At 29.0% G+C, this 27,779-nt stretch overlaps 2 protein-coding genes across 2 annotated transcripts; one reads left to right on the top strand and one right to left on the bottom strand.

Moving 5' to 3' along the window:
- Positions 1 to 1,965: 1,965 nt before the first annotated feature.
- LOC106405147 (protein DETOXIFICATION 28) lies at positions 1,966 to 5,289 on the bottom strand. Its single transcript, XM_013845744.3, has 10 exons — positions 4,768 to 5,289; positions 4,307 to 4,599; positions 3,938 to 4,225; positions 3,488 to 3,741; positions 3,313 to 3,399; positions 3,105 to 3,161; positions 2,737 to 2,975; positions 2,534 to 2,652; positions 2,356 to 2,445; positions 1,966 to 2,263 (listed from the first exon to the last, which is right to left on the bottom strand). Exons 2-10 carry the CDS (start codon positions 4,571 to 4,573, stop codon positions 2,201 to 2,203), a joined length of 1,464 nt encoding a protein of 487 aa, XP_013701198.1. The 5' UTR covers positions 4,574 to 4,599; positions 4,768 to 5,289; the 3' UTR covers positions 1,966 to 2,200.
- An 862-nt stretch (positions 5,290 to 6,151) lies between these two features.
- On the top strand, positions 6,152 to 7,017 carry LOC106403776. The gene is made up of 2 exons (XM_013844566.1): positions 6,152 to 6,238; positions 6,349 to 7,017. The coding sequence occupies exons 1-2, from the start codon at positions 6,152 to 6,154 to the stop codon at positions 7,015 to 7,017; spliced, it is 756 nt and encodes a 251-aa protein (XP_013700020.1).
- Positions 7,018 to 27,779: the final 20,762 nt, after the last annotated feature.

Below are 27,779 nucleotides of genomic sequence, written 5' to 3'. Positions count from 1 at the left end.
TGCAACTCCAGCATTTCCTCTGTTTTATCTCTTGAGCATAACTAAAAGTTGTTTTAAAAATATCTTAGAGTATTGTCAGGATATGTAATGGATGCGATGGATCTCTCTATATACATATAAGCGTTTATTGATGTGCATTAAAGTGTCAGTTACATACTACTTGTATGTATGGAAATGCGAAGAGATATATTCATTTAACAAATTGATGAGTGTTGAATGCAGGGACACGTGACGCAACAGCAGCTTTCGACTTCCTGACGTGACATCCTATGTGGATGACCTACTACTGAAGAAAACTCTTCTTTATATATATAGATTCTACATTCTTTTCTGCACACTTGCTTGGCATCGATATGAGCTACGACGAATATTATTTTAAAGTTTGGTAGCCACCCAAAACTTCCATGTACCCTTCTTTCTTAAACTACTAAATCAATTCCCCTTACATCCGCTCAAAACATGGATCATGAATATCAAACCAAATCCTAATTAAACATGAGAGATTCTATATATGTAAATAACTTTTACAAGAAAATTGCGAACTGAAAGTTGCTTTGTTCCTTATTCGTAAAGGAACACAAATCAATCACTGCTTCGGTTGACAAAACCAAAACATATACTATAGAGTCTATAAATACCGATCTACCAGTTGCCAATTTTGATTGAGTAAGCTTATGAGATTGAAATGATACCGCATGTGCTTTACTCATATACTAGGTAATAACCCGCGCCTTGCGCGGGATGTGATTATTAGTTTCGTAATTTTTAATAAAAAGATATTAAATCTGTTTAATCTGGATATTGGTTCGGTTTTAAGTTTTTTTTTGGTTTTTAATCTTCTAAAATATAACTATTATTTTAAATTAATATTCATTTTAGTTTATTTGGTTAAAATGTTTAGTTTTTTGGTTTTTTCCGGTAAAAACAAAAAATTAATATTATTTGTTTATTTTCATGTTATGAATTTTAGATAACTGTCATATCGAACCAATAGTTTCTAAACATATAATAGTTTAAGAAAAAGAAAAGAAAATTATTAAAACAAATCATTTCACTACAATTTGGTCGGTAGTGAAAGAATCATTAAGAAAAAATATTCAACTTTCAAAAAAATTAGACACTTCAGTTGTGGTGAATACTTAGTTAAAACGTGCTCACATCAAGGTGCACATATATGTGTATGTAAAAAGTATACAAAAATAGTTGACAAATATATAAAAATATTGTTAATTAATATTAAATGACATTTTTGTTCAAAATAATACGTGAAAGATAAAATTAAAATTAATTTAAAATAAAAAAGGCCTTGACATTAGTCATTTTTACATATAAAGAAAATAAAATTGTATCCGTAAATAGGAGTGGGCACATATCGAATATCTGGGTATTTGGAAGCATTCGTGTCGATTCGATCTTTAGCCACCTAGATATTTGGTGACTCGGATATCCGAAATGTTTTAGAATTTTAAAGAATATCTGATTTGATCCGTAAATAAAATAAAATTTTAAAATAATTAATTTTTTTAATAATAACATTTTGTTACAAAAATAAAACATTATTTAACTTTTTAAATTCTAGTACCTAATATAATAAATTTAATTCATAAAAATATTGTAAAACTGATATAAAGTATAATATATATAACATATATATATATATATTTCTTTCTTTACATATATGTATATATATGCATATAACAGATCAAATTAGATATCCGTTCCTAAAAATATTGGTATTTGTGATTTGCTTCTTTTTTGGATATTGTATTTTAGTATTTGATTTGTTTCGTAGAGTTACGGATATCCAGATTTTTTGGTTCAAATCAAAACGGATAACGAATCGAATCAAAATTTATGAATATTTTGCTCAACTTTATCCGTAAACAATAAAAATAATATATATATAGTTTGGCTTTTGATTCGTTATCTATTTTTGTTTGAACCGAAAAATCTAAAGTTTTATTGGAACCATTTATGTGAGTTTTATATTAAAAAAATCGCAAAGTACATAGTGTGAACACATTTATGAATATAATGTGAACGCGTTAGCATACTTATTATCAAATCATTGTGAAATTGCCACATGCCTATTATAATGTGAATGCATTTATTACAATGCTTCTCTTTTAATATATAAGAGATAACCACGGCCTAGCTTTATGGAGTATAATTCTACTATTGTACACAAATTATGCAATTTTCAATTTATTGCCTCTGAGTTTGAGGTCGACCATTTTCTAACGCGCGCACTTGCCTTTTGTGCCTACAATTAAATATGAAATAAACGATAAAACCATTGCATTAGAAAGACATACACATGTACCAAAAGCAATAAACAAAAAAAATTCGAGTTACCTCTTTTTCCCAGTCACATCTCACAACTAAAAATATCAATACCAATGTTTGAATCCCAGTTCCTCCCAATATCATACCGCCCCAAATGCCCTATAACATAAAATCACAATACACACACATAGGTTAGTTAATCTTTAAATTCTGAAATTTGTTATATTAAAAGAAAACTGGCTTTTACCTTAACACCAGATTTGAAAATCCAACCCATGACAAATCCAAGTGGAAGTCCGATGAAATAATAGCATCCCAAATTTATATATGCCACGAATGATTGCCAACCTGAACCAATGGCCACACCTAACAAAAAAAACAGTCACTTCACAATAGTTGACCCGGTTTATTGTGGAATAACAAACAAATCAGTTTGCATTTGTAACTTACCCGAAAGAACCGGTTGGACACTGTTGAGAAGAATGGTAAAAGCTAAAAGAATAGAGAGATCATTGACTGCTTTTATGACGGTTTCACTTGAAGAAAAGATCCAACCGATTTGATCATGAAGAAATACAACGAGCACGGAAAATATTATTCCGATGAGTAAGGACTGTGTCACTGATACGATCATTGCAAATCTTGCTCGTTTCCCACTGCCTGCCCCTAGTTCATTTGCCACTCGTACGCTATAAAAACATATATATCATATTACGTAATATAGAGAGGCCTTTCAATAATATGAAATAATACAAGTCAAGCTAAACAAAAATAAAACTATATACACTATAGTCATAATAAAGAGAGATTGGTTATACCCGGTCCCAGCGAGGAAAGCAATTGGAATCATCAGCTCCAGTCCATTTATCGACATGCTACCAATGAACATTTGTAATCATACAAAATTGGTTGATAAATAAATTAAATATGATATGAAAGCTTTTCATATTTTTTTTAGTTTAAGCTTTCCAGATGTAGTATATATATTAATCTTCAAATATATATATATATTTATATATGACGTACCATATAGACAGGGAGTCGACAACAATTTTTGTATCCTTCAGATTTCCAGTCATCAGGATTAAAATCTTATAATACCAATTCTCCAAGCTGTCTCGATAAAAGTCTATCGTAAGAAGTCGTGTTCTGGTTGGAAACATAACGGAAAAATTCGACACCAGTGGCGTTTAACGAATACCAAATCATGATACCGGAAGAGACAGAGAGCTTAGCGAATTCCCATAGTCCTGTGAAAGCTTCGATGGAGAAACCAGTCCAAGTGAGCGGACAACCACCGCAAGTGGTGTAAGTAAATAAGACGAGTAAATTGAACCACCATGAGACGTTAACAGTAGCCATGGTCCCTATGACTCCAAGTTCAAGAACGTACACAAAAAGCCAGCACACAAATATGTGAACTACAAGTGCCACTCCAGATGCTATTGCAATCACCTGGTTGTAACGTAAGCGACAAAACCATTTCACATTAATAGTATCACGGAACATACTCAGTCATGGCCAATGTGAAGGATATTATTATGCTAGAAATGCTAGAACAAGCTGTCAAGTGATTATTAACTGTAATTGTGACTGATTATTATCGGAATGAAAAATTAACTAGACTAGAAAATGTTACATATATACATACCACATTCCTGAGCTGGCATTGGAGGAATCTATTGAGAGGGAAAACGAAGGCAAATGCGAAATGGATAGGAATAACCCAAACTGCGATGGTACCAGAGAGTTCGGCGATGTCATCAGGCTGGCCCAAGTACTTAAGAATCGGAGTTGCAAAGAAGTACATAGGGAGAAGCGAGATGGCGAATAAGAAGAGAACAATCCAAGACCGCTGCAAATACACTCCTAACATGTTGTATTTTTTCGCTCCGAACGCTTGACCACACAGCGTTTCCAACGCACTCGCCATTCCTAGCTGCATACAAAATTATAGTTTCTTGATAAGTTGAACATTATGATACAAGCCAAAAATAGTGTCTCTTATGTGTGTGTATACAAGGAGGCCGAAGTTGAAGCCGATGATGACGTTGTTAACGATGGAGATAGCGGCGAGTTCAAGCTCGCCGAGGTGGCCGGCAAAGGCCTGAGTAATGACGAGGATCAAGTAGGTGGTGATTCTGGTGAATATGGCTGGTCCAACAATACGCCATAGCTTCTTCGTCTCCACCAATATATCTTTCTCTTCCTCCTCTTCATTTCGATCCCTTAACAGAGGAATCCTTGCCTTCTCTACACCTCCTGTTTCGTCGTCTCTCTCTCCCATCGCCGATCTTCTGGAAAATTATAAATCTATAAAATAAAGGAGTAGATGAGAGCAGATACGTGATGATCTTGAGTAACACACACATATTAATATTGTTTTTTTATAATCGGTAGGTTAAGAACCGGAAAATGTGTTAATTCCCGAGACATTTGTGGAACATAGTTACAAAAAAGACATTTGTGGAAAACAGTTACCATCATCTAATCTCATGAAGCAAAACTCAGAAGCTAGAAACGTTCTAATTACGGTCCCTCTCGCTTCCAGGATGGTTTATTTTACCATTAAACCACCATGCATGCGTCAATTATTTTAAAACATTGTAATCCTCTTTCATTTCAACTCCAATACTATATCGTTGACTTAATTCACTCAATAACTCCGTTTACATCGCTTTATGTGCCATGTACGTCCACATTACTGGTTGTCACGAACTTAACAACTCCATTTTTTTGTCGACTATTTTCGTCATTATGTAATTAATAATTTTCTTCTTCTATATAGAACCGGGCCACTTGACGTATAAAATAATTGTTGGAAAAGAAGACATGAAAGGAGAGCATGTATATTTCTCACCAACCACGCCATTGCTTAGGTTTCGGTTTACAAACTTCGAACCGGTTACTATATATATACCGATTAACTGGTTTAATAATACGAGATATAATTAATATTTTGTATACATTCTTCAATTTCTTGCATCCCACCATTTCTTATGCCCGGTTTCATTAATTACGTGTATTAGACATCATGTGATAAACCGTTTGACAAATAAATTTTTGCCTTTGGTCTTCGAACTAGATGTGTCATTTTTTAGCTATGATAATATTCCTTATTCATGATAAATACAAATAAGAAAATATGTAGTTAAAGGAGCCTTAGTTATTTATTCATAAAAAAAATCGGTCGTTGCTCCGGTTTAGGTTTAGATAGCCGAACCAGACACTACACCGATTTGCGTAACGTACTAGCAATGGTGATTACAATGATAAGTTTTGACGTTCGATTGTCTTCAATTTCCTTCATCGGAAACATACCATTTTTTAACGCGCGCATTTCCTTTCTGAACCTGTAAATTCGAAATTAAACGACCATATAATTAAAAGACATACCTAAAAACAAGCCATAAATTTGATTCCATACCTAGACCACCAAGATATAGACAAGAAGCAATGGTGGACCTTACTCTTACGGTAGAGGAGGTGATAGAAGTACAGACTGGTCGTTGGAATGTAGAGAGGATTCATCAATTCATTCATGCGGAGGATGTGGATTTGGTTCTTCGCACACCGGTCTCTCGATCTCGTGGCGATAAGATCGTATGGAGCTTCACCAGAGATGGGAAGTATAATACTAGAAGTGGTTATAAATTGCTGGAGACGTTAGAAGATATCCAGTCCAATCATAGCTCTTCTCTTCCTCCTCTAGAAAAGCAACTATGGAAGAGCCGGTGGAAGCTAAAAGCTCCTCCAAAAATCAAACATTTCTTATGGAGGATGCTATAAGGGGCCTTAGCTGTGAAGGCATGTCTCCGTACAAGGGGAATATTACTTGATACGACTTGCTCCTTATGTGGAGACCATGAGGAAAGTATATGCCATGCTCTCTTTCACTGTAAGGCTGCGAAGGAGACTTGGGAGCGTTCATCAATACCGTTACCTCCGGCTGGTTTCTCGAGGAATTCAGTTTTCTTCAACATACATTACCTGATCGCATGTAGTAAAAAACGTACCACACAAGGCAACTCTGCTCTGAGGTTCCCCTGGTTTCTTTGGCAGATTTGGAAAGCGAGAAATGCATTTTTCTTTGAGAGAGTGCGCTACGAGGCAGAAGCGATAGTCTCTAAAGCTGAAGAAGATGCAACAATATGGACACAGCTTCAACGACAAGACCAAGAAGAGCCTAATACTTTACCTAGGGAAATGCTCTACAGAGGAAGTTGGAAACCCCCGCCCTTGGATATGGTCAAGTGCAATGTTGGCGCTTCTTGGAGGAGTGGCTCGCAATGGAGTGGGGCAGCATGGATCATCCGAGATTCTCAGGGACAGGCCATCTCACATAGTAGACGATCTTATTCTACGTGTCGTTCTGCCACAGAGGCAGGTTTGAACGCTCTGTTCTGGGCGGTGGAAGCAGTTAAGAATATGCGTATGAATAAAGTCATCCTGGAGGTGTCTTCTCCCGAAGTTTATGAGGTGTTAACCAACCCTAGGCATAGTTTGAGAAGGTGTACGTTGACGGCTAGGGTGCTTCATCTTTTGAGCTTGATAAGCCATTACCATCTGACGTATGTCCATATTGAGGCGAATCAAGTAGCTGCGGAGATTGCTCTTAGTGTCACACGTGATACTCGTCTTCAGTCATATGTTGCTCACGGAGGCCCTACATGGCTTAGGACCCTTATTCTCAAGGAAGCGTCGGTGACTGCCACAGACGATGCGAGTTGAGGTTATTAGTCTCACTTATCCTCCTTGCTATCGAGTATTACAGGTCCTCTGGTTGGCCTTTACCGGTTTTTTCATCACCCAATTTATGGGTTTGTAATCGGCATCTACTGATGTCATCTTGTTGTTTCTCTCCCATTTTGTTTCTTCTCTGACCTATTTGGTCGAATTATGTTGGCTTCGGCCTCAAGTTTAAGTTTTAATGACAAAAAAAGAAACATAAGCAAAAATTGAATTACCTCTTTCTCCCAGTCACATCTCATGGTAATAAATATCAATATCAATGTCTGAACTGCAGTTCCTCCGAATATCATACCAGGCAGCCCACATGCCCTATTAACATATGAAGTTGCGATATAGAGAAAGATTAACCTACAAAATATTGATATCAAATTCATAAAGGAGATTGACTAACCTTAATACCAGACTTGAAAATCCAGCCCATAACAAATCCAAGAGCATGTTTAACTTTTAGCGGAATGTAGTTAGAAATTTTAAAACAACACTGATTATAGGATTCAGTATATAAATCATTTACTAAAACTCAATATTTTTGTAATTTAATATTTTTGTAAGGATTAACACATATATTTTGAGAAAATTTAAAAAAATATGACAATATTGTTTTAATGCATAGTTGCATCATGCACTAACATATGATGATGTTCAAAAAGGTTTAGAGCCTTCTTTGTCTAAGTTTTTCAAGAAATTAGCGATTTTATAGTGGTTATTCCACCGATTTTGGGAGTATTATGAAGTTTTACTAAGTTTATTAATAAAAAATTATAACGATTCCCATATACCATGAAAGAGAGTTTAAAATACATTAATACAAATATAGAATATTGTTAGAAATTTAAAAAAAACACTAAAAAGTTTAGGCTTCAGTATATAGAGCGTTTAACGTAAAACTCAATATTTTCATAAGGGTTAGTTAACACATAGATTTTGAGATAAATTCAAAAAATATAACAATATTGCTTTAATGCGTAGTTGCCTCATGTACTAATATATGGTGATGGTCAAAAAGGTTTGGAACCTTTGTTGTCTCCATTTCTCTAACAAATAGCGATTTTATAATGGCTAATCCATTAATTTAGGGAGAATATAAAATTTTTCTAAATTAATTTATAAAAAAATTGAACGATGCTCATTTAACATGAAAGAGAGTTTAACATACATTAATACAAGTGTAAAATGTGGTTAGAAATTTTAGAACAACGCTAAAAATTATAGGCTTCAGTATATAAAGCGTTTACCAAAATTCAATTTTTTTTGTAGGGACACATAGATTTCAAGAAAATTTCAAAAAATATGACAATATTGTTTTAATTCATAGTTGCATCCTACACTAATATATGATGATGTTGAAAGAGGTTTTGAGCCTTTGTTGTCTCGTCTTTTCAAGAAAATAGCGATTTTGTAGTGATTATTCCACTGATTTTGAGAGTATTATGAAGTTTTACTAAATTAATTAATAAAAAATTATAACGATTCCTTTATACCGTGAAAGAGAGTTTAAAATACATTAATACAAATGTAGAATATGGTTAGAAATTTTAAAATAACACTAAAAAGTTTAGGCTTCAGTATATAGAGCGTTTAACGTAAAACTCAATATTTTCGTAGGTGTTAACTCATAGATTTTGAGAAATTTCAAAAAATATAACAATATTGCTTTAATTCATAGTTGCTTCATGTACTAATATATGGTGATGGTCAAAGAGGTTTGGAACCTTTGTTGTCTCCATTTCTCTAGAAAATAGCGATTTTATAATGGCTAGTCCATTAATTTAGGGAGAGTATGAAATTTTTCTAAATTAATTAATAAAAAAATTGAACGATGCTCATTTACCATGAAAGAGAGTTTAGCATACATTAATAAAAATGTAGAATGTGGTTAGAAATTTTAAAACAACACTAAATATTATAGGCTTCAGTATACAAAGCATTTACCAAAATTCAATATTTTTGTAAGGGTTAACACATAGATTTTGAGAATATTTCAAAAAATATGAAAATATTGTTTTAATGCATAGTTGCTTCCTGCACAAACATATGATGATGTTCAAAAAGGTTTAGAGTCTTCTTTGTCTCCGTTTTTCAAGAAATTAGCGATTTTATAGTGGTTATTCCACCGATTTTGGGAGTATTATGAAGTTTTACTAAGTTTATTAATAAAAAATTATAACGATTCCCATATACCATGAAAGAGAGTTTAAAATACATTAATACAAATATAGAATATTGTTATAAATTTTAAAACAACACTAAAAAGTTTAGGCTTCAGTATATAGAGCGTTTAACGTAAAACTCAATATTTTCGTAAGGATTAGTTAACACATAGATTTTGAGATAAATTCAAAAAATATAACAATATTGCTTTAATTCATAGTTGCCTCATGTACTAATATATGGTGATGGTCAAAGAGGTTTGGAACCTTTGTTGTCTCCATTTCTCTAGAAAATAGCGATTTTATAATGGCTAGTCCATTAATTTAGGGAGAGTATGAAATTTTTCTAAATTAATTAATAAAAAAATTGAACGATGCTCATTTACCATGAAAGAGAGTTTAACATACATTAATAAAAGTGTAGAATGTGGTTAGAAATTTTAAAACAACACTAAATATTATAGGCTTCAGTATACAAAGCATTTACCAAAATTCAATATTTTTGTAAGGGTTAACACATAGATTTTGAGAATATTTCAAAAAATATGAAAATATTGTTTTAATGCATAGTTGCATCCTGCACAAACATATGATGATGTTCAAAAAGGTTTAGAGTCTTCTTTGTCTCCGTTTTTCAAGAAATTAGCGATTTTATAGTGGTTATTCCACCGATTTTGGGAGTATTATGAAGTTTTACTAAGTTTATTAATAAAAAATTATAACGATTCCCATATACCATGAAAGAGAGTTTAAAATACATTAATACAAATATAGAATATTGTTATAAATTTTAAAACAACACTAAAAAGTTTAGGCTTCAGTATATAGAGCGTTTAACGTAAAACTCAATATTTTCGTAAGGATTAGTTAACACATAGATTTTGAGATAAATTCAAAAAATATAACAATATTGCTTTAATGCATATTTGCCTCATGTACTAATATATGATGATAGTCAAAAAGGTTTGGATTCTTTGTTGTCTTCATTTCTCTAAAAAATAGAGATTTTATAACGGCTATTCCACTAATTTAGGGATAATATGAAATTTAACTAAATTAATTTATAAAAACAATTGAACAATGCTCATTTACCATGAAAAAGAGTTTAGCATACATTAATACACGTGTAGAATGTGGTTAGAAATTTTAAAACAACACTAAAGATTATAGGCTTCAGTATATAAAGCATTTACCAAAATTCAATTTTTTTGTAGGGACACATAGATTTCGAGAAAATTTCAAAAATATGAAAATATTGTTTTAATGCATAGCTGCATCCTGAACTAACATATGATGATGTTGAAAGAGGTTTGGAGCCTTTGTTGTCTCCGTTTTTCAAGAAAATAGTCATTTTATAGTGGTTATTCCACCGATTTTGGGAGTATTATGAAGTTTTACTAAGTTAATTAATAAAAAATTATAATGATTCTCATATACCATGAAATAGAGTTTAAAATACATTAATACAAATATAGAATATTGTTAGAAATTTTAAAACAACACTAAAAAGTTTAGGCTTCAGTATATAGAGCGTATAACGTAAAACTCAATATTTTCGTAGGGGTTAACACATAGATTTTGAGATAAATTCAAAAAAAATAACAATATTGCTTTAATGCATAGTTGTCTCATGTACTAATATATGGTGATGGTCAAAAAGGTTTTGAACCTTTGTTGTCTCCCTTTCTCTATAAAATAGCGATTTTATAAAGGCTAGTCCGTTAATTTAGGGAGAATATGAAATTTTAATAAATTAATTTATAAAAAAAATTGAACGATTCTCATTTACCATGAAAGAGAATTTAACATACATTAATACAAGTGTAGAATATGGTTAGAAATTTTAAAACAACTCTAAAGATTATAGGCTTCAGTATATAAAGCATTTACCAAAATTCAATTTTTTTTGTAGGGGTTAACACGTAGATTTCTAGAAAATTTCAAAAATATGGAAATTTTGTTTTAATGCATAGTTGCATCCTGCACTAATATATGATGATGTTGAAAGAGGTTTTGAGCCTCTGTTGTCTCCCCTTTTCAAGAAAATAGCGATTTTGTATTGATTATTCTACTGATTTTGAGAATGTAATGAAGTTCTACTAAATTAATTAATAAAAAATATAACGATTCCATTATACCGTGAAATAGAGTTTAAAATACATTAATAGAAATATAGAACAACACTAAAAAGGTTAGGCTCCAGTATACAAAGCGTTTAACGTAAAACTCAATATTTTCTTAGGGGTTAACACATAGATTTTGAGAAAAATAAAAAAAAAACAATATTGCTTTAATGCATAGTTGCCTTATGTACTAATATATGGTGATGTTTAAAGAGGTTTAGAATGTTTGTTGTCTTCATTTCTCTAGAAAATAGCGATTTTATAAGGGTTAGTCCACTAATTTAGGGATAATATGAAATTTTACTAAATTAATTTATAAAAAAATTTGAACGAAGCTCATTTACCATGAAAGAGAATTTAGCATACATTAACATGGCTAGAAATTTCAAAACAACACTAAAGATTATAGGGTTCAGTATATAAAGCATTTACAAAAATTCAATATTTTTGTAAAGGTTGTTAACACATAGATTTTGAGAAAATTTCGAAAATATGACAATATTGTTTTAACGCATAGTTGCATCCTACACTAATATATGATGATGTTGAAAGAGGTTTTAAGCCTTTTTTGTCTCCGTTTTTCAAGAAAAGAGCGATTTTGTAGTGATTATTCCACTGATTTTGAGAGTATTATGAAGTTTTACTAAATTAATTAATAAAAAAATATAAAGATTTCTATATACCATGAAAGAGAGTTTAAAATACATTAATACAAATTTAGAATATGTTTAGAAATTTTAAAACAACACTAAAAAGTTTAGGCTTCAGTATATAGAGCGTTTAACGTAAACCACAATATTTTCTTAGGGGTTAAGACATAGATTTTGAGAAAATTTCAAAAAATATGACAATATTGTTTTCATGCATAGTTTCATCTTGCACTAACATGTGATGATGTTCAAAGAGGTTTTAAGCCTTTTTTGTCTACGTTTTTCAAGGAAAAAGCGATTTTGTAGTGATTATTCCACTGATTTTGAGAGTATTATGAAGTTTTACTAAATTAATTAATAAAAAATTATAACGATTTCCATATACCCTGAAAGAGAGTTTAAAATACATTAATACAAATGTAGAATATTGTTAGAAATTTTAAAACAACACTAAAAAAGTTTAGGCTTCAGTATATAGAGCGTTTAACGTAAAACTCAATATTTTCGTTGGGGTTACAAATAGATTTTGAGAAAAATAAAAAAATATAACAATATTGCTTTAATGCATAGTTGCGTCATGTACTAATATATGGTGATGGTCAAAGAGGTTTGAAACCTTTGTTGTATCAATTTCTCTAGAAAATAGCGATTTTATAAGGGCTAGTCCATTAAGGTAGGGAGAGTATGAAATTTTTCTAAATTAATTTATCAAAAAAATTGAATGATGCTCATTTACCATGAAAGAAAGTTTAGCATACATTAATACAAGTGTAGAATATGGTTAGAAATTTTAAAACAACACTAAAAATTTTAGGCTTCGCTATATAGAACGTTTAACTTAAAACTCAATATTTTTGTAGGGGTTAACACATATATTTTGAAAAAAATTCAAAAAATATAACAATATTGCTTTAATGCATAATTGTCTCCTGTACTAATATATGGTGATGGTCAAAGAAGTTTAGAACCTTTGTTGTCTTTATTTCTCTAGAGAATAGCGATTTTATAATGGTTAGTCCACTAATTTAGGGATAATATGAAATTTTACTAAATTAATTTATAAAAAAAATTGAACGATGCTCATTTACCGTGAAAGAGAGTTTAGCATACATTAATAATAATGTAGAATGTGGTTAGAAATTTTAAAACAACACTAAATATTATAGGCTACAGTATATAAAGCATTTACCAAAATTAAAATATTTTGTAGGGGTTGTTAACACATAGATTTCGAGAAAATTTCAAAAAATATAATAATATTGTTTTAATGCATAGTTGCATCCTGCACTAACATATGATGTTGAAAGAGGTTTTGAACCTTTGTTGTCTCCGTTTTTCAAGAAAATAGTGATTTTGTAGTGGTTATTCTACTGATTATGAGAGTATTTTGAAGTTTTACTAAATTAATTAATAATTTTTTTTACGATTCCCTTATACCGTGAAAGAGAGTTTAAAATACATTAATACAAATTTAGAATATGGTTAGAAATTTTAAAACAACATTAAAAAGTTTAGGCTCCAGTATATAGTGTTTAACGTAAAATTCAATATTTTCGTAGGGGTTAACACATAGATTTTTAGAAAAATACAAAAAATATTACATTATTGCTTTAATGCATAGTTGTCTTCTGTACTAATATATGGTGATGGTCAAAGAGGTTTGAAACCTTTCTTGTCTTCATTTCTTTAGAGAATAGCGATTTTATAACGGTTAGTCCACTAATTTGGAGAGTATATGAAATTTTACTAAATTAATTTATAAAAAAAATTAAATGATGCTTATGTACCATGCGAGAGAGTTTAATATACATTAATACCTATTTATAATGTGGTTATAAATTTTAAAACAGCACTAAAGATTATAGGGCTCAATATATAAATCATTTACCAAAATTCAATATTTTTGTAAAGTTTAACACATAGATTTTGAGAAATGTTTTAAAAATATGAAAAAATTGTTTTAATGCATAGTTGCATCATGCACTAACATATGATGATGTTGAAAGAGGTTTGGAGCCTTTGTTGTCTCCATATTCAAGAAAATAGCCATTTTATAGTGGTTATTCCACTGATTTTGAAAGTATTATGAAGTTTTACTAAATTAATTAATAAAAACTATAACGATTCACTTCCTTATACCATGAAATAGAGTTTAAAATACATTAATACAAATTTAGAATATCTTTAGAAATTTTAAAACAACACTAAAAAGTTTAGGCTTCAGTATATAGAGCGTTTAACGTAAAACACAATATTTTCTTAGGGGTTAACACATAGATTTTGAGAAAATTTCAAAAACTATGACAATATTGTTTTTGTGCATAGTTTCATCCTGCACTAACATATGATGATGTTGAAAGAGGTTTGGAGCCTTTGTTGTCTCCGTTTTTCAAGAGAATAGCGATTTTGTAGTGATTATTCCACTGATTTTGAGAGCATTATGAAGTTTTACTAAATTAATTAATAAAAAAATATATTGATTCCCTTATACCATGAAAGAGACTTCAAAATAAATTAATACAACTGTAGAATATGATTAGAAATTTTAAAATAACATTAAAAAGTTTAGGCTTCAGTATATAGAGCGTTTAACGTAAAACTCAATATTTTCGTAGGGGTTTGTTAGCATATAGATTTTGAGAACAAACCCAAAAGTATAACAATATTTCTTTAATGCATAGTTGACTCATGTACTAATATATGGTGATGGTCAAAGAGGTTTGGAACCTTTGTTATCTTCATTTCTCTAGAGAATAACATTTTATAACGGTTAGTCCACTAATTTAGGGATAATTTGAAATTTTACTAAATTAATTTATAAAAAAAATTGAATGCTGCTCATTTACCATGAAAAAGAGTTTAGCACAAATTAATACAAGTGTAAAATGTGGTTAGAAATTTTAAAACAACACTTAAGATTATAGGCTTCAGTATATAAAACATTTACCAAAATTCAATATTTTTGTAGAGCAACACATAGTTTTCGAGAAAATTTCAAAAAATATGAATATTTTATTTTAATGCATAGTTGCATCATTCACTAAAATATAATGATGTTGAAAGAGGTTTGGAGCCTTTTTTGTCTCCGTTTTTCAAGAAAATAGTCATTTTATAGTGGTTATTCCACCGATTTTGGGAGTATTATGAAGTTTTACTAAGTTAATTAATAAAAAATTATAATGATTCCCATATTTCATGAAAGAGAGTTTAAAATACATTAATACAAATATATAATATTGTTAGAACTTCTAAAACAACACTAAAAAGGTTAGGCTTCAGTATATAGAGCGTTTAACGTAAAACTCAATATTTTCGTAGGGATTAACACTTAGATTTTGAGATAAATTCAAAAAATATGACAATATTGCTTTAATGCATATTTGTCTCATGTACTAGTATATGGTGATGGTAAAAAAAGTTTGGAACCTTTGTTGTCTCAATTTCTCTAAAAAATAGTGATTTTATAACGGCTAGTCCATTAATTTAGGGAGAATATGAAATTTTACTAAATTAATTTATAAAAAAAATTGAACTATGCTCATGTACCATGAAAGAGAGCTTAGAATACATTAATACAAGTGTATAATTTGGTTAGAAATTTTAAAACATCACTAAAGATTATAGGCTTCAGTATATAAAACATTTACCAAAATTCAATATTTTTGTAGGGGTTACACATAGATTTTGAGAATATTTCAAAAGATATGACAATATTTTTAATGCATAGTTGCATTATGCACTAACATATGATCATGTTGAAAAAGGTTTTGAGCCTTTGTTATCTTTTTTTTCCAAGAAAATAGCGATTTTGTTGTGATTATTCCACTGATTTAGAGAGTATAATGAAGTTTTACTAAATTAATTAATAAAAAATTATAACGATTCCTTTATACCGTGAAAGAGAGTTTAAAATACATTAATACAAATGTATAATATGGTTAGAAATTTTGAAATAACACTAAAAAGTTTAGGCTTCAGTATATAGAGCATTTAACGTAAAACTCAATATTTTCGTAGGTGTTAACTCATAGATTTTGAGAAAATTCAAAAAATATAACAATATTTCTTTAATGCATAGTTGGCTCATGTACTAATATACGGTGATGGTCAAAGAGGTTTGGAAGCTTTGTTGTATTCGTTTCTCTAGAAAATAGCGATTTTGTAAAGGCTAGTCCATTAATTTAGGGAGAGCATGAAATTTTTCTAAATTAATTTATAAAAAAAATTGAACGATGCTCATTTACCATGAAAGAGAGTTTAACATACATTAATACAAGTGTAGAATGTGGTTAGAAATTTTAAACAACACTAAAAATTACAGGCTTCAGTATACAAAACATTTACCAAAATTCAATATTTTGTAGGGGTTAACACATAGATTTTGAGAAATTTTTTAAAAATATGACAATATAGTTTTAATGCATATTTTCATCCTGCACTAACATATGATGATGTTGAAAGAGGTTTAGATTCTTTGTTGTCTACGTATTCTAGAAAATAGTCTTTTTATAGTGGTTATTCCATCGATTTTGAGAGTATTATGAAGTTTTACTAAATTAATTAATAAAAAATAATAACGATTTTCATTTACCATGAAATAGAGTTTAAAATACATTAATACAAATGTAGAATATGGTTTGAAATTTTGAAACAACACTAAAAAGTTTAGGTTTCAGTATATAGAGCGTTTAACGTAAAACTCAATATTTTCGTAAGGATTAACACATAGATTTTGAGATAAATTCAAAAATTAAAACAATCTTACTTTAATGTATAGTTGCCTCATGTACTAATATATGGTGATGGTCAAAAATTTTTGGAACCTTTGTTGTCTTCATTTCTCTAAAAAATAACGATTTTATGATGGCTAATCCATTAATTTAGGGAGAATATGAAATTTTAGTAAATTAATTTATAAAAAAATTTGAACGATGCTCATTTGCCGTGAAAGAGAGTTTATCATACATTAATACAAGTGTAGAATGTATAAATTTTAAAACAACACTAAAGATTATAGACTTCAGTATATAAATCATTTACCAAAATTCAATATTTTTGTAGGGGTTAACACATACATTAATACAAATTTAGAATATGTTTAGAAATTTTAAAACAACACTAAAAAATTTAGGCTTCAGTATATAGAGCGTTTAACGTAAACCACAATATTTTCTTAGGGGTTAACACATATATTTCGAGAAAATTTCAAAAAATATGACAATATTGTTTTCATGCATAGTTTCATCCTGCACTAACATGTGATGATGTTCAAAGAGGTTTTAAGCCTTTTTTGTCTCCGTTTTCAAGAAAAGAGCGATTTTGTAGTGATTATTTCACTGATTTTGAGAGTATTATGAAGTTTTACTAAATTAATTAATAAAAAATTATAACGATTTCCATATACCATGAAAGAGAGTTTAAAATACATTAATACAAATGTAGAATATTGTTAGAAATTTTAAAACAACACTAAAAAGTTTAGGCTTCAGTATATAGAGCGTTTAACGTAAAACTCAATATTTTCGTTGGGGTTACAAATAGATTTTGAGAAAAATAAAAAAAATATAACAATATTGCTTTAATGCATAGTTGCATCATGTACTAATATATGGTGATGGTCAAAGAGGTTTGAAACCTTTGTTGTATCAATTTCTCTAGAAAATAGCGATTTTATAAGGGCTAGTCCATTAAGGTAGGGAGAGTATGAAAATTTTCTAAATTAATTTATCAAAAAAATTGAATGATGCTCATTTACCATGAAAGAAAGTTTAGCATACATTAATACAAGTGTAGAACATGGTTAGAAATTTTAAAACAACACTAAAAATTTTAGGCTTCGCTATATAGAACGTTTAACTTAAAACTCAATATTTTTGTTGGGGTTAACACTTATATTTTGAGAAAAATTCAAAAAATATAACAATATTGCTTTCATGCATAGTTGTCTCCTGTACTAATATATGGTGATAGTCAAAGAAGTTTAAAACCTTTGTTGTCTTCATTTCTCTAGAGAATAACGATTTTATAATGGTTAGTCCACTAATTTAGGGATAATATGAAATTTTACTAAATTAATTTATAAAAAAAATTGAACGATGCTCCTTTACCGTGAAAGAGAGTTTAGCATACATTAATAATAATGTAGAATGTGGTTAGAAATTTTAAAACGACACTAAATATTATAGGCTTCAGTATATAAAGCATTTACCAAAATTCAATATTTTGTAGGGGTTGTTAACACATAGATTTTGAGAAAATGTCAAAAATATGACAATATTGTTTTAATGCATAGTTGCATCCTGCACTAACATATGATGTTGAAAGAAGTTTTGAACCTTTGTTGTCTCCGTTTTTCAAGAAAATAGTGATTTTGTAGTTGTTATTCCACTGACTATGAGAGTATTATGAAGTTTTACTAAATTAATTAATAATTTTTTTTTACGATTGCCTTATACCATGAAAGAGAGTTTAAAATACATTAATACAAATTTAGAATATGGTTAGAAATTTTAAAACAACACTAAAAAGTTTAGGCTCCAGTATATAGTGTTTAACGTAAAATTCAATATTTTCGTAGGGGTTAACACATAGATTTTTAGAAAAATTCAAAAATATAACATTATTGTTTTAATGCATAGTTGTCTTCTGTACTAATATATGGTGATGGTCAAAGAGGTTTGAAACCTTTCTTGTCTTCATTTCTTTAGAGAATAGCGATTTTATAATGGTTAGTCCACTAATTTGGAGAGTATATGAAATTTTATTAAATTAATTTATAAAAAAAACTTTAAATGATGCTTATGTACCATGCAAGGGAGTTTAGCATACATTAATACAAATGTAGAATGTGGTTATAAATTTTAAAACAGCACTAAAGATTATAAGGTTCAGTATATAAAGCATTTACCAAAATTCAATATTTTTGTAAAGTTTAACCCATAGATTTTGAGAAATTTTTTAAAAATATGACAATATTGTTTTAATGCATAGTTGCATCCTACAATATATGATGATTTTGAAAGAGGTTTAGAGCCTTTGTTGTCTCTTTGTTTCAAGAAAATAGCGATCTTGTAAAGGTTATTCCACCGATTTAGAGAGTATAATAAAGTTTTACTAAACTAATTGATAAAAAATTATTACGATTACCATATACCATGAAAGAGAGTTTAACATACATTAATACAAATGTAGAATGTGGTTAGAAATTTTTAAACAACACTAAAATGTTTAGGCTTTAGTATATAGAATGTTTAACGTAAAACTCAATATTTTCGTAGGGATTAACACGTAAATTTTTAGAAAAATTCAAAAAATATAACAATATTGCTTTAATGCATAGTTTTCTTCTGTACTAATATAAGGTGATGGTCAAAGAGGTTTGAAACCTTTCTTGTTTTCATTTCTTTAGAGAATAAAAATTTTATAACGGTTAGTCCACTAATTTGGAGAGTATATGAAATTTTACTAAATTAATTTATAAAAAAAAATTAAACGATGCTTATGTCCCATGCAAGAGAGTTTAGCATACATTAATACAAATATATAATGTGGTTATAAATTTTAAAACAGCACTAAAGATTATAAGGTTCAGTATATAAAGCATTTACCAAAATTCAATATTTTTGTAAAGTTTAACCCATAGATTTTGAGAAATTTTTTAAAAATATGACAATATTGTTTTAATGCATAGTTGCATCCTACAATATATGATGATTTTGAAAGAGGTTTAGAGCCTTTGTTTTCTCTTTTTTTCAAGAAAATAGCGATCTTGTAATGGTTATTCCACCGATTTAGAGAGTACTATAAAGTTTTACTAAACTAATTGATAAAAAATTATTACGATTACCATATACCTTGAAAGAAAGTTTAACATACATTAATACAAATCTAGAATATGGTTAGAAATTTTTAAACAACACTAAAATGTTTAGGCTTTAGTATATAAAATGTTTAACGTAAAAGTCAATATTTTCGTCGGGGTTAACACGTAGATTTTTAGAAAAATTCAAAAAATATAACAATAATGCTTTAATGCATAGTTGTCTTCTGTACTAATATAAGGTGATGGTCAAAGAGGTTTGAAACCTTTCTTGTCTTCATTTCTTTAGAGAATAGCGATTTTATAACGGTTAGTCCACTAATTTGGAGAGTATATGAAATTTTACTAAATTAATTTATATAAAAAAATAAACGATGCTTATGTACCATGCAAGAGAGTTTAATATACATTAATACAAATATATATAAAACATCACTAAATATTATAGGGTTCAATATATAAATCATTTACCAAAATTCAATATTTTTGTAAAGTTTAACACATAGATTTTGAGAAATTTTTTAAAAATATGAAAAAATTGTTTTAATGCATAATTGCATCATGCACTAACATATGATGATGTTGAAAGAGGTTTGGAGTCTTTGTTGTCTCCGTATTCAAGAAAATAGCCATTTTATAGTGGTTATTCCACTGATTTTGAGAGTTTTATGAAGTTTTACTAAATTAATTAATATAAACTATAACGATTCACTGCCTTATACCAGAGAGTTTAAAATACATTAATACAAATTTAGAATATGTTTAGAAATTTTAAAACAATACTAAAAAGTTTAGGCTTCAGTATATAGAGCGTTTAACGTAAAACACAATATTTTCTTATGGGTTAACACATAGATTTTGAGAAAATTTCAAAAACTATGACAATATTGTTTTCATGCATAGTTTCATCCTGCACTAACATATGATGATGTTGAAAGAGGTTTGGAGCCTTTGTTGTCTCCTTTTTTCAAGAGAATAGCGATTTTGTAGTGATTATTCTACTGATTTTGAGAGTATTATAAAGTTTTACTAAATTAATTAATAAAAAAATATATTGATTCCCTTATACACTGAAGGAGACTTCAAAATACATTAATACAAATGTAGAATATGATTAGAAATTTTAAAATAACACTAAAAAGTTTAGGCTTCAGTATATAGAGCGTTTAACGTAAAACTCAATATTTTCGTAGGAGTTAGTTAACACATAGATTTTGAGAAAAATCCCAAAAGTATAACAATATTTCTTTAATGCATAGTTGACTCATGTACTAATATATGGTGATGGTCAAAGAGGTTTGGAACCTTTGTTATCTTCATTTCTCTAGAGAATAGCATTTTATAACCGTTAGTCCACTAATTTAGGGATAATTTGAAATTTTACTAAATTAATTTATAAAAAAAATTGAACGCTGCTCATTTACCATGAAAAAAAGTTTAGCATAAATTAATACAAGTGTAAAATGTGGTTAGAAATTTTAAAACAACACTTAAGATTATAGGCTTCAATATATAAAACTTTTACCAAAATTCAATATTTTTGTAGGGAAACACATAGATTTCGAGAAAATTTCAAAAATGTGACAATTTTGTTTTAATGCTTAGTTGCATCATTCACTAAAATATGATGATCTTGAGAGAGGTTTGGAGCCTTTGTTGTCTCCTTTTTCAAGAAAATAGTCATTTTATAGTGGTTATTCCACCGATTTTGGGAGTATTATGAAGTTTTACTAAGTTAATTAATAAAAAATTATAACGATTCCCATATTTCATGAAAAGGAGTTTAAAATATGTTAATACAAATATATAATATTGTTAGAATTTTTAAAACAACACTAAAAAGGTTAGGCTTCAGTATATAGAGCGTTTAACGTAAAACTCAATATTTTCGTATGGATTAACACATAGATTTTGAGATAAATTCAAAAAATATAACAATATTGCTTTAATGCATGGTTTCCTCATGTACTAGTATATGGTGATGGTCAAAAAGGTTTGGAACCTTTGTTGTCTCCATTTCTCTTAAAAATAGTGATTTTATAATGGCCAGTCCATTAATTTAGGGAGAATATGAAATTTTACTAAATTAATTTATAAAAAAAATTGAACTATGCTCATGTACCATGAAAGAGAGCTTAGCATACATTAATACAAGGGTATAATTTGGTTAGAAATTTTAAAACATCACTAAAGATTATAGGCTTCAGTATATAAAGCATTTACCAAAATTCAATATTTTTGTAGGGGTTACACATAGATTTTGGGAAAATTTCAAAAGATATGACAATATTTTTAATGCATAGTTGCATTATGCACTAACATATGATCATGTTTAAAAAGGTTTTGAGCCTTTGTTGTCTTTTTTTTTCCAAGAAAATAGCGATTTTGTTGTGATTATTCCACTGATTTTGAGAGTATAATGAAGTTTTACTAAATTAATTAATAAATAATTATAAAGATTCACTTATACGGTGAAAGAGAGTTTAAAATACATTAATACAAATGTAGAATATGATTTGAAATTTTAAAACAACACTAAAAAGTTTAGGCTTCAGTATATAGAGTGTTTAACGTAAAACTCAATATTTTTGTAGGGGTTACACATAGATTTTGAAAAAAATTCAAAAAATATAAAAATATTGCTTTAATGCATAGTTGGCTCATGTACTAATATACGGTGATGGTCAAAGAGGTTTGGAACCTTTGTTGTATTCATTTCTCTAGAAAATAGCGATTTTGTAAAGGCTAGTCCATTAATTTAGGGAGAGCATGAATTTTTTCTAAATTATTTTATAAAAAAAATTGAACGATGCTCATTTACCATGAAAGAGAGTTTAACATACATTAATACAAGTGTAGAATGTGGTTAGAAATTTTAAACAACACTAAAAATTACAGGCTTCAGTATACAAAACATTTACCAAAATTCAATATTTTTGTAGGGGTTAACACATAGATTTTGAGAAATATTTTAAAAATATGACAATATAGTTTTAATGCATATTTTCATCGTGCACTAACATATGATGATGTTGAAAGATGTTTAGATCCTTTGTTGTCTACGTATTCTAGAAAATAGTCATTTTATAGTGATTATTCCACCGATTTTGAGAGTATTATGAAGTTTTACTAAATTAATTAGTAAAAAATTATAACGATTTTCATTTACCATGAAAGAGAGTTTAAAATACATTAATACAAATTTAGAATATGGTTTGAAATTTTGAAACAACACTAAAATGTTTAGGTTTCAGTATATAGAGCGTTTAACGTAAAACTCAATATTTTCGTAAGGGTTAACACATAGATTTTGAGATAAATTCAAAAATTATAACAATCTTGCTTTAATGCATAGTTGCCTCATGTACTAATATAGGGTGATGGTCAAAAAATTTTGGAACCTTTGTTGTCTTCATTTCTCTAAAAAATAGCGATTTTATGAAGGCTAATCCATTAATTTAGGGAGAATATGAAATTTTACTAAATTAATTTATAAAAAAAATTGAACGATGCTCATTTGCCATGAAAGAGAGTTTAACATAAATTAATACAAGTGTAGAATGTGGTTAGAATTTTTTTAAAAACACTAAAAATTATAGGCTTCAGTATACAAAGCATTTACCAAAATTATATTTGTAGGGGTTAACACATAGATTTTGAGAAAATTTCAAAAAATATAACAATATTTTTTTAATGCATAGTTGCATCATGCACTAACATATGATGACGTTGAAAGAGGCTTGGAGTCTTTGTTTCCGTTTTTCAGGAAAATAACCATTTTATAGTGGTTATCCCTTCGATTTTGGGAGTATTATGAAGTTTTACTAAGTTAATTAATAAAAATTATAATGATTCTCTTATACCTTGAAATAGAGTTTAAAATACATTAATACAAATATAGAATATTGTTAGAAATTTTAAAACAACACTAAAAAGTTTAGGCTTCAGTATATAGAACTATAACGTAAAACTCAATTTTTTCGTAGGGGTTAACACATAGATTTTGAGATAAATTCAAAAAATATAACAATATTGCTTTAATGCATGGTTGCCTCACGTACTAATATATGGTGATGGTCAAAAAGGTTTTGAACCTTTGTTGTCTCCATTTCTCTAAAAAATTGTGATTTTATAATGGGTAGTCCGTTAATTTATAGAGAATATAAAATTTTACTAAATTAATTTATAAAAAAAATTGAACGATGCTCATTTACCATGAAAGAGAGTTTAGCATACATTAATACAAGTGTAGAATGTGGTTAAAAATTTTAAAACAACACTAAAAATTATAGGCTTCAGTATACAAAGCATTTACCAAAATTCAATATTTTTGTAGTGGTTAACACATAGATTTCGAAAAAATTTCAAAAAATATGACAATTTTGCTTTAATGCATATTTTCATTCTACACTAACATATGATGATGTTTAAAGAGGTTTGGTGCCTTTGTTGTCTACGTATTCTAGAAAATAACCATTTTATAGTGGTTATTCCACCGATTTTGAGAGTATTATGAAGTTTTACTAAATTAATTAATAAAAAATTATAACGATTCTCATATACCATGAAAGAGAGTTTAAAATACATTAATACAAATGTATAATATGGTTAGAAATTTTGAAACAACACTAAAAAGTTTAGGTTTCAGTATATAGAGCGTTTAACGTAAAACTCAATATTTTCGTAAGGGTTAACATATAGATTTTGAGATAAATTCAAAAAATATAACAATATTGCTTTAATGCATAGTTGTCTTCTGTACTAATATATGGTGATGGTCAAAAGGTTTGGAACCTTTGTTGTCTTCATTTCTCTAAAAAATAGCGATTTTATGATGGCTAATCCATTAATTTAGGGAGAATATGAAATTTTACTAAATTAATTTATAAACAAAATTGAACGATGCTCATTTACCATGAAATAGAGTTTATCATGCATTAATACAAGTGTAGAATGTGTTTAGAAATTTTTAAAAAGCACTAAAAATTATAGGTTTCAGTATACAAAACATTTACCAAAATTCAATATATTTGTAGGGGTTAACACATAGATTTTGAGAAAATTTCAAAAAATATAAAAGTATTGCTTTAATGCATAGTTGCATCATGCACTAACATATGATGATGTTGAAAGAGGTTTGAAGCCTTTGTTTTCTCCGGTTTTCAGAAAATTGTCATTTTATAGTGGTTATTCCTTCGATTTTGGGAGTATTATGAAGTTTTACTAAGTTAATTAATAAAAAAATTATAACGATTCCCATATACCATAAAAGAGAGTTTAAAATACATTAATACAAATGTAGAATATGGTTAGAAATTTTAAAACAACACTAAAAAGTTTTGGCTTCAGTATATAGAGCATTTAACGTAAAACTCAATATTTTCGTAGGGACACATAGATTTTGAGAAAAATTCAAAAAATATAACAATATTGCTTTAATGCATAGTTGCCTCATGTACTAATATATGGTGATGGTCAAAGAGGTTTGGAACATTTATTGTCTCCATTTCTTAAGAGAATATCGATTTTATAATGGCTAGTCCACTAATTTAGGGAGTATATGAAGTTTTACTAAATTAACTTATAGAAAATATTGAACGATGCTCATGCACCATGAGAGAGAGTTTAAAATATATTTATACAAATGTATAATGTGTTTAGAAATCTTAAAACAACACTAAAGATTATAGGGTTCAGTATATAAAACATTTACCAAAATTCAATATTTTTGTAGAGGTTAACACATAAATTTTGAGAAATTTTTTAAAAATATGACAATATTGTTTTAATACATAGTTGCATCCTACACTAATATATGATGATGTTGAATGAGGTTTAGAGTCTTTGTTGTCTCTGTTTTTCAACAAAATAGCAATTTTGTAGTGGTTATTCCACCGATTTAGGGAGTATTATGAAGTTTTACTAAATTAATTGATAAAAAATTATAATGATTCTCATATACCATGAAAGAGAGTTTAAAATACATTAATACAAATTTAGAATATGGTTAGAAATTTTAAAACAACACTAAAAAGTTTAGGCTTCAGTATATAGAGCGTTTAACGTAAAACTCAATATTTTCGTAGGGGGTTAACACATAGATTTTGAGAAAAATTCAAAAATTATAAAAATATTGTTCTAATGCATAGTGCCTCATGTACTAATATATGGTCATGGTAAAAAAGGTTTGGAACCTTTATTGTCTCTTTTTTTTAAAAAAATAGCGATTTTATAATGGCTAGTCCATTAATTTAGGGAGAAAAACCCACTTTTGTAGTCCTTTAATTATTGGCTTAGTGTGTTTGCTTGCCTATCTTTTTATTCAATTCCTATTAAGTAGTACTGAAACAACTTCAGGCAGAGAAGAAAGTAGACACTATCTTTTTAGGCAATTCCTATTAAGTAGTATGATATTCCGTGTTTTTAACGGTTTTAAACTCGTTTTAGAAAAATTAAATGGTCGGTTTTAATTAATGTTTTGGTCTATTTGATGCGTTTTGGTGTTCTTAAGTGTAATATGCAGGTTACTAGATAGCTTGTAAGAAAAGAACGCATTCGGGATTTATTCAGAAGCAAGATGGACCGAACAATGGACCGAACGAGAAGTATTGATCGCACAGAGCCACAGATCGACCGATCAGGTCAATGTGGATCGACCGATCCACGGTTTCAGCAACAGATCGACCGATCTTGTCCATGTGGATCGACCGATCCCACGCTCTACGGGCTCCACACGCACAAACGAGCTTTTCACTCCTTTTTACCCACTCCCCTCAATAATTGACAAAAGAACTCGACCTTTGGGACTCAGAAAAGACCAGAGACGACCAAGAAGGAGATTTACAAGTTCTTGAGAGAGATTTGAGAGTTTTGTGATTATTTTGTGTGATTTGTGAAGATTTGTGAAGGAGTTCATCTCAAAACCATTTGGAGAAGATCTTCTGAACCTTTACTCTGTTTTAATACAATCTTATCATGTTTTCTTCATCAAAATCGTTTTGTTCTTGCTTAGTTATGTGTGAGTAGTCATCTAGTTGGGTTTAGGGGTTCTCATAGGGGATTTCTTGATGTTTTGATTCATAAAACGTGTGTAGACTAAGTGATTACGTTTTGGTTCTTCATCTAATGGATTTCTTACTGCTTGAACTGAATTGATCACTTAGTTCATGATATTAGATTGTTTGATGCACCGAAAGTGATTGTTTGAACTTCCGAAAATACTTTAGATGAGCAAAGTGTCCTTAACCCTCGGAAGTTGATGTTATTGCGCTTTGTGAACATATTGAACCTGTTCTTAATGCTTGTTTAGAAATTGAAACTCAGCGGAAGTTAGTGTGGAGATTTCTATAACAATGAGAATTAGCGCTACGGAAGTAGGTTAATTCTAATATCGTGTTTGAGTTCTAGACGGTTCTTAATATATCCCTGTGTCTGCCATTAATTGTATCTTGATTAAAAAGAAATCCCTGAGAATTCCCATTGCCCAACGTTTGTTTTAAAATAGTTTTCAAATCATTTAAATCATCTTTTTACAGCTTGTTTATGCTTTGTGACACTAGAGAAAATTAAATAAAAACCATCAAAATTATATCTTGATTCGCTGTAGCTATTAACTTGTCTGCAACTCTACGTGTGATCATCGGTCCCTGTGGATTCGATCCCGTATTACTACTGCGTACTTTACTGTGCACTTGCAGTTAGATAATCGGGTTAAAACTCGACACATCATAGTACTCAAACAACTTCAGTTTTCACTTGGGGTAAAAAAAGAAAATAGAACCTTATAAATTTTATCCATGTTGAAGTCTTAGACAGTTGAGCTTATATATGTTAAAACCCCAAAAAGAGTCTATGAACAGAAGAAAGAAAGGCGAACATAACATAACAAATGATTTTTCAAAGATTCTCTTCTTCTTGTGTTCTTCTCATTCTTGACCTTATTTGTATTCTTGATTATAAATCACAGAAAGTTTACATTTAAAAAAAATATTGGATTTTC

The sequence above is a fragment of the Brassica napus genome, chromosome C9 (genome assembly GCF_020379485.1).
Source record: "Brassica napus cultivar Da-Ae chromosome C9, Da-Ae, whole genome shotgun sequence".
In the NCBI taxonomy this organism is placed as follows: Eukaryota; Viridiplantae; Streptophyta; class Magnoliopsida; order Brassicales; family Brassicaceae; genus Brassica; species Brassica napus.
Note: the sequence above shows the minus strand (reverse complement) of the source record. Positions and strands in the feature narration are given on the sequence as shown.

Excerpts from the sequence above, each read along its gene's own strand:
- LOC106403776 (XM_013844566.1), top strand. The coding sequence starts at position 6,152 with ATGAGGAAAGTATATGCCATGCTCTCTTTCACTGTAAGGCTGCGAAGG. Across the intron at positions 6,239-6,348 it reads AATACCGTTACCTCCGGCTG|ATTTGGAAAGCGAGAAATGC; the intron begins GTTTCTCGAGGA and ends TTTCTTTGGCAG.
- LOC106405147 (XM_013845744.3), bottom strand. The coding sequence starts at position 4,573 with ATGGGAGAGAGAGACGACGAAACAGGAGGTGTAGAGAAGGCAAGGATT. Across the intron at positions 4,226-4,306 it reads GCTTCAACTTCGGCCTCCTT|CTAGGAATGGCGAGTGCGTT; the intron begins GTATACACACAC and ends TTTTGTATGCAG. Across the intron at positions 3,400-3,487 it reads TCTTCCGGTATCATGATTTG|CTTGGAGAATTGGTATTATA; the intron begins GTATTCGTTAAA and ends TTATCGAGACAG.